This window comes from Leucoraja erinacea, chromosome 20, assembly GCF_028641065.1.
Source record: "Leucoraja erinacea ecotype New England chromosome 20, Leri_hhj_1, whole genome shotgun sequence".
In the NCBI taxonomy this organism is placed as follows: Eukaryota; Metazoa; Chordata; class Chondrichthyes; order Rajiformes; family Rajidae; genus Leucoraja; species Leucoraja erinaceus.
Window position 1 is genome coordinate 20,276,538 of NC_073396.1, and position 8,464 is coordinate 20,285,001.

An 8,464-nucleotide genomic window follows, 5' to 3' on the forward strand; every position below is an offset into this window, starting at 1 on the left:
GACTCATCTCCGCCTCCTCCCTGTCACCAACCCTCAGCGGCAAACCATTAATCTCCTGGAGCAGAATAAATGGATTGCGACAGGGCGAGGGGGGAGCGATGAGCAATTTGCAACGTTATTTACTGCTGCTGCTGCTGCAAACCAAAGGTCGCTGGCTCGCCTGGTCTGTCTGATTTTAAGGTGGTTTTTCTCTTGCCCACACCTTGGTCAATACCAAAGATCTTTGGTCAATACAAGGGGGACGGTGACACGAGGAGCAAAAAAACGCAAACTGCAGATGTTTTGGGGGGAGATGCAGCAGATGTGAGTGGGTTGCATTGGTACAGAGCTCTGCTGCTGTCCGCACGCTACCTTAAAACCCTGGGGGCGGACTTTGATCCCCGGGACCGCTCTCCCTCTCTCTCTCTGCGCCAGCTCCAGCCATGGGCGACCGCTATCACAAGGCGGCCCGGGACGGCTACTTGGGCCCGCTGAAGGAAGCCACCAGAAAGGACCTCAATGGCCCGGACGAGGACGGGATGACTCCCACGCTGTGGGCGGCTTTCCACGGCCACTTGGAGGCTCTACAGCTGATCTGCAGCCGGGGGTAAGTCCCGGACCCAGGAGAGAGGAGAAAGGGGGCTTCTCTCTCCCCCAGGGGCGGGGGAGTGACGTGGCCACTCCGGCAGGGAGGGGTCCATGGATAATGCGCTCCTGGGGTAGGTAGATCCCTATGTGTAGGAAGCAACTGCACAAAATGCTGGGGCAACTCGGACCAGGCAGCATCTTCAATAAGACTTTATTACCATCCCTGGAGAAAAGCACAAAATGCTGGAGTAACTCAAATTGGAGGAACAGCGCCTCGTATTTCGCTTGGGCAGCTTACACCCAGCGGTATGAACGTTGATTTCTCTCATTTCAAGTAACTCCTGCATTTCCTTCCCCCCCCCCCCCCCCCATCTCATCTCGACCCCCTCTCCCCACATTAGTCGTCATATCAGTTCCACTGTTCGCATCCTTGTAACCCTCTCGTACCCAGCCAACAATGATGGGCCATTGTGGACTCCATCCTTCCTGGAGTCATCTGTTGCCGGCCCTGTTTTGCTCAGGCCTCTTTGTCTTTCATTCCTCCCTTTATTTGACATTCTATTGTTTCCTTTTCACCTCCAGCCATTGTCACTTACTCCCCCCACCCAACTGTATCCACCGATCACTTGCCAGGATTTGTCCCTCCCACCTCTCTTTTCCAGCTTTCTCCCCCCTATTGCGGCCTGGACTCTGTGGGGTGGCGTCTATTTCCACGCTGTATCTTTCAATTAAACTAAACGACTATAATCAGTCTGAGGAAGGATCCCAACCCTCAATATCACTGATCCATGTTCTCCACAGGTGCTGCCTGAACCGCTTAGTTACTCCAGCACTTTGTGTCTTTTTTGTAAAACAAGCATCTGCCGTTCCTTATCTCCGTGATACTTTCATGTACCCAAGCTGGGGAGGGGAGGGGAGGGGGGGTGTACTGAGGGAGAGGAGGTGTGATGGGGGTGTACAGAGGGGGGTGGGATGGAGGTCAAAGGGGAGTGTATGGGTGTGGACGGGGGGGGGGGGGGGGGGGGTGTACAGAGGTGGAGGATGTCGTGTGGGGGTGTGTGTGGACGGGGGGGTTGTAGAGGGGTGTGGACAGAGGGGGGTGGGGGGTGTGTGGACAGAGGGGGGTATGTACAGAGGGGTATGGAGGGGGGGGGTGTGGACAGTTGGGAGGGGCTGCACTGAACCTGTCACCACGGTTGCTGTTCCAGAGGAGACCCGGACATGTGCGATGTCTGGGGCAACACGTGCCTGCATCACGCCGCCATTAACGGCCACCTCCACATCCTCTCGTTCCTGGTCAACTTTGGCGCCAACGTGTGGGCCCTGGACGTGGCGAGTCGCTCGGCGCTGGAGGCGGCGGCGGGGAAGGGCCGCATGGAGTGTGTGAGGCTACTGGACGGGGCAGTGCTGCGGCAGACGGCCGACAACCCGCGGCTGGCGACGCGGAGGAGGGAGAGGGCGAGGAAGGAGTGCACCAGGCGGGCTCGGGATTGCGAGCGGCTCCAGAGGAAGCAGCAGGAGCGGATGAACAAGCGGCTGAGCCGGGACGAGGGTGCGGGGGTCATCGCCGGGGCAGCCGAGGGAGACGGAGCCGCACCCAGTCTCCCCGGGTCGGGCAGCCTCACCCTCGCCTCCTTGCTGAAGGGATCGCTGCACAAGAAGCTCGGCAAGAAGGGGAGCGCAGGGAAGATTCCGGGTGGGCGGCCCGGCAGCGATGTCATCTTCGCGGGGCAGGCGGTCGCCGTCTCTCCCGACTCCGGGCCCATCCAGGGCGAAGATCCCGACGACCGGGAATCGCTCTTCAAACGTCCCGGATTGGGAAACATGCTCTTCAGGCGCAACTTCGGCCCGGGCTTGAGCGAAGAGCTGGATGACATTGGATCCCAGACCCAGCCGGCTCTCCTGGAGCTGGGAGACAGCGAGGAGGACCAGGAGGTCCTCGGCGAGGAAGAGTTGGACGAGCTGCCCTGGAAAGAGCAGGAGCTGGGACTTGACGATGAAGATGTGGAGACCACCCCTCTCGAGGTCTTCCTGGCCGCCCACAACATGAGCGAGTTCCTGCCCTCTCTGGTCCAGGAACACATCGACCTCGATTCCCTCATGCTCTGCTCCGACGTGGATCTCCGGACCATCCACCTCCCTCTGGGGCCCCGGAAAAAAATACTCTCAGCAGTTGAGAAGAGAAAATTAATTCTGGAAACTAGCTGCGAGCTGGTGGACACCATGTTGTAAGTCTCGGATGTGGAAGCAGATAGCTAGTAGAGCTGCTGCATCACGGCGCCAGAGACCCCGGTTTGGGGACTGTCTGTGCGGAGTTTGCGTGTTCTCTCTGTGATCGCATGGGTTTCCTGTGGGTGCTCGAGTCTCCTCACATATCACAAGTTGTACAGGTCCATACGTTAATTGACCTCTGAAGATGCCACAAAGTCACCTATTCCTTTTCTACACAGATGCTACCTGACCCACTGAGTTACTCCAGATCTTTGTGTCTTTTTTTGTACACCAGCATCTACAGTTTCACTGTGTTTCCACCTATCACTTGCCACCTCCTGCCCCACCCCTTCCCCTCACATCTCCACCATATTTCTCCACTCTACTCCATCGCTCCAAAGAAGGGTTCCGACCTGAAACGTCGCCTGTCAATTTGTCTCTACAGATGCTGCCCGACCCTCTTGAGTTGATCCAGCACGTTGTCGCTCCGGGTTCCGGCATTTACTGCCTCGTGTGTCCCGTCTATATAATACGTGTGATGTCATGTGACTGTTTCCAGATCCCAATTTGCATCTCACTCTGACCCAGCCTCTGGGACAGAGAGGGGAGGAACCGTCCATTCCCTTACTCCACAGATGCTCAGTGGCCCGCTGGGTTTATCAATTGTTTGTTTTTTTACACATAGAGCTTGGCTGGACTGGAGACTTGGTTATAGGGAGGTTTCACGGCAGTCGGGTCACGACCCATGACCCGTACTGTTGCTACGCTACTCCAAATGGATTACACGCGATGTACTGCAGGTAGGCACTTGCCATTGTTTCCAGCGTAGCGGGCCCGTTAAAACCCGCGAAATTGTCAATTTTTGCGCTGTAAATAATTATGGAAACCGGGATAAGCATGAGAGACATTTAGCATACTTCAGAATTCCAAAAGTGAGGAGAAATGACGGCAGATAAAAACGAGAGCTGAAAGGGACAACAACAGCCAGAGTGCTTGGCGAACATTGGCCGTTTGCTCACTGCATTTCATCAAGTAAGGCATTTGTGTTTTTTCTTGATTTCTTTGGCATCTTAAAAAGTTTCAGAAGTGATAAATCTGGGTGTTATTTTTTTAAATCGCCCATGGTTCTCGTGGGTTTTTACCTACAAAATGAAAATGCATCTGAAGAAAAATTTACAGCCAGATTTATCACTTCTGAGAATTTTTAGATACCAAATGAATCAAGAAAAAACACAAATAATGCCTTACTTGATGAAATTCAGTGAGCAAACGTGATAATTCCCAATATTTTCATTGTTTACCAAGCACTTTAGCTGCTGAAGTCCCTTCAGTTCTCGCTTCTCTATACCTTCATTTCGCTTCACGTTTGGAATTGTAAAGTTGGGTACATGTCTCTCACACTTACCCCGACTCCCACAATTTTTTTCAGCGCACAAATTCAACATTTTGGCGGTTTTTAACAGGTAGGAAAGTACGCGTTTCTAGCATTAATAACATATACCGGAAGTGACGGAGGTCTTCCAGTTGGTTTTAGCGGCTCCATGCGTTGAGCCCTATGACCCAGTGACCTTCCGTGCAACCCCCCTATACAGGAGACAGTGTTTTTTTATAGATACAGCACAGAAACAGGCCCTTCGGTCCACCGAATCCACACTGACCAGTGATCCCTATGCACTTGCACTATCCGACACACTAGGGACAATTTCACCGATGCCAATTAACCTACAAACCTGCACGTCTTTGGAATGTGGAAGAAAACCCACGCGGTCACAGGGTGTACGTGCAAACTCCATAAAGACAGCACCCGTAGTCGGAATCGAACCTGGATCTGGTGCTGTGAGGCAGCAAATCTACGGTGTGCCACGGTGCTGACCAGTGATGGGCGAGATATACAAAATTATGAGAAGGGGGATAGTGTCAATGTACAAGTTCAAGTGAGTTTATTGTCACGTGTCCCTGATAGGACAATGAAATTCTTGCTTTGCTTAGCACACAGAACATAGTAGGCATTTACTATAAAGACAAGGAACTAGTGTGAACACGATCGATGGTCAGCATGGACTCCTTGGGCTGAAGAACCCGTTTCCATGCTGGAATGAGGAACTGTAGATACTGGTTTACCAAGGAAAGACACAAATTGAATGGCGGTGCTGGCTCGAAGGGCCAAATGGCCTACTCTTGCACCTATGTCTAATATGATGCAGTAATTCAGTGTGTCAGGTGGCATCTCTGGATGACATGGATAGGTGACATATTGGGTTGCGACCCTTTTTCAGCTGATATAATAAATCAAGGTGGAAGGCTTAGAAACATTTGGGGGAAATTTCTCCAGAGAGGGGCTGGAATCTGGAATGCTCTGCCTGAGGGAATGGTGGAGGTCAGTGTCCACATTTCATGAGCATCTGGACATCTTGAATCACAAAGGCATCGAGGAGTCATGCAGTCACACAGCACGGAAACAGACTCTTCGGCCCAACTCGTCCATGCTAGCCAAGATACCCATCCACAATAATCACATTTGTCTGCATTTGGCCCATATCCCTCTAAACATTTCCTATCCATGAACCCGTCCAAGTGTCTTTTAAATGTTATAATACCTGCCTCAACTACCTCCTCTGGCAGCTGGTTCATATACCCATTACCCTCTGTGTGAAAAGGTGGCTCCCCAGGTTCCCATTAAATCTTTCACCCTTCGCCTTAAACCTGTGTCATTGTGTTCTTGGTTCTCATACACTGAATAAAAATGATTTTCTATTCTTGTCTAACGTGATCTGCTATAAATGTCTGCGTTTAGTTAATCAACTGGTGCCAAGTGTCTGTGATCGTTGATCTTTAGCTGAGAGCAATTCGCTCTTTATGACGTGCTTCAACCAGCCATGAAGTTATTTTATATTAATATGTAATTACCCAGAATCAAATCCACTTTCATTAAAAGAGATCTGGTGGCAAGAAATTTGTGAAGTACTCATTTTAAACATTGTGCATTGCATCCTGCAACGGTGGTGAACAAATTGATTGATTGAAAAATACAGCATGGAGACAGGCACTTCGGCCCACCGAGTCCACACCAACCATCGATCTCCCATTCACACTAGTTCTATGTTATTTTGCTTTCTCATCCACTCCCCACACGTGAGGGGCAATTTACAGCCAATTAACCTACAAACCTACACGTCTTTCGAGGAAACCCACACGGTCACAGGGAGAACATGCAAACTCCACGCATGCAGCACCCGAGGTCAGGATCGAACCTGGGTTTCTGGCGCTGTGAGGCAGCAGCTCCACCTGCTGCACTACCATGTATTTGTTTAGTTTAGAGATACAGCGTGGAAACAAGCCCTTCGGCCCACCGAGTCCACACTGACCATCGATCACCCGTTCACACTGGTTCTATGTATCCCACTTTGTCATCCACTCTCTGCACACCATGTAACATGTAAACTGGGAGAACATGCAGACTCCCTACAGACAGCACCCATAGTTAGGATCAAACTCGTGTCTCTGGTGCCGTGAGGCAGCAGCTCTACCCGCTGCACCACTCTGTCCCTGCAGGAGCATGTGTTGTGCTGGTGATATTTCAGGGTCTTGGTGAATGAGGAGAGGATTAGGGAAGGGATTCCTGAGTTGGGGAGTGGTGGAACCATGACACGTGCAGGTGAAGGGGATAGTCTATGAACAGGAGGTAATTGTAGCATCGAGGATCCGGTGGAGGTTGGGGGCAATTGTGGAACCTCGATGCCAGGCCGGGGGAGTTCAGGAAAAACCGGGGACTTAAACCAGACATAGCCGGGGTTCCTTCCTTCCCCCTTAGTATCCTGTATTTGTACACAGTGGGTGGCTTGACGATAATCATGTACAGTCTTTCCACTGACAGCATAGCACGCAACAAAAAAACTTCTCACTGCCTGACCCGCTTAGTTATTCCAGCATTTTGTGTCTTTCCGCAATATAGATTATTAGCCTTTCATACATTTTAATAGGGTTGAATGTACACTATATTCTGTACAGTTAATGGATATGATCTGGGATCCATCATGAAAAGAAACATTGTTACATTGCCACCATCCTTCCCCCTCACACACACAAACATTTGAGTGAAGATGTGTTAGTGACTCAATAGGTTCATTATTGTCACATATGCAGTGAAAAGCTTTGTTTGCATGCTATCCAAACTGATCATAATCATGTTTAAGAAAGATGCTGTAAAAATCGAAGGTAGACAAAAATGCTGGAGGAATAGGTGATGTTTCGGGTCGAGACTTTTCTTCAGAATGAAGAAGGGTCTCGACCCGAAACGTCACCTATTCCTTCACTCCATTGATGCTGTCTCACCCGCTGATTTTCTCCAGCATTTTTGCCTACAGTCATAATCATACTTTATTAGCCAAGTATGTTTTGCAACAAACAAGGAATTTGATTTGCAGTACAGTCATACCAATAAAAAGCAACGCAACACAATATACATTTTAACATAAACATCCACCATAGTGACTCCTCCACATTCCTCACTGTGATGGAAGGTGAAAAAGAAGTTCAATCTCTTCCCTTCTGTGTTCTCCCGCGGTCGGGGGCCTTGAGCCTTCCGTTGACGGGATGATCTTAACTCCCTTAGCTGGCGACGATTGAGGCCTCGCGTGGGGTGATCAAGATCCTACATTGGGGGGAGGGGGGGAATCTCAGCTCCCCCTCGCCGAGCGATCTACCCCGGGTGGGGGCTGGTCGAAACCTTCTGTGACTGGAGTTTCCTGACATCGGTCACTACCCGACACTTACTAGCTCATCGATGTTGAATCCGCAGTCGATCCCAGGCAAGGGACCGCAGGCTCCAATGGTAAGTCCGCGGTGGGGCTCAAAGTCAGTCTCGGGCAAGGCCGCCAGCTCCATGATGTTAGGCCGCAGAGCGACCGGAGATATACGATCCGAAAAACAATCGCATCTCCGGCAAGGTAACGGATTGAAAAAACATTTCCCCCCACCCCCCACATACTTAAACCAGAGAACATTAACACATACTTTTAAAACACATTAAAAATAACAAAACAGATGAAAAAACAGACCATTGACGAGGCTGCCATCGCTGACGGCGCCACCCGGTGGTAACACTATACATAAATATAGCCAAGACATACTCGAGTACAACAGGTAGAGCATAGGATAGCAATGTTACAACATTTTGAGATTTAAAAAATCAAGTCTGCAAATTATCCCATCAGATAAAGCATAAAAAGTTTAATTTGACATCAAATTCACTTTCATATCTTCAGTATTAAAAAAGTTATGGCCATTTTCATACTCGGAAATTAGCATCTTGTTCCCTTTTGCTTTTCCATTGACTTAACACAAAAGCTGTGATCGAGGACAGTCAAAAGCCCATAACTTTCTTAAAAATTAAGAGAACTGAATGAAATTTTCAGTTATTATAGATTGAAGCATTCTGAAACAAATATAAAACATCTTTCATGGATGACCTGAAAGCATATAATTAGTTAATTACCTAATTGTAGCTAATTACAAAATTGACCGTTGTGACTGCCTTGAAAATTCAAAAATGTGATATTCTCAAGATCAGAACTTTAATATTATTGTATTATTTGCTGTAAGTCTGTAACAGATAGGTAAATAAATTACAATTTCTAGCAATAGACCAAGTCTTTATGGAGAAGATCAGTTGCTAGCTGGTACATTG

At 49.4% G+C, this 8,464-nt stretch overlaps 1 protein-coding gene across 1 annotated transcript; it reads left to right on the forward strand.

Annotated features, from left to right (window-relative positions):
- The first annotated feature begins 2 nt into the window (after positions 1-2).
- anks4b (ankyrin repeat and sterile alpha motif domain containing 4B) lies at positions 3-6,893 on the forward strand. The gene is made up of 2 exons (XM_055651559.1): positions 3-586; positions 1,776-6,893. The coding sequence occupies exons 1-2, from the start codon at positions 423-425 to the stop codon at positions 2,797-2,799; spliced, it is 1,188 nt and encodes a 395-aa protein (XP_055507534.1). The 5' UTR covers positions 3-422; the 3' UTR covers positions 2,800-6,893.
- Positions 6,894-8,464: the final 1,571 nt, after the last annotated feature.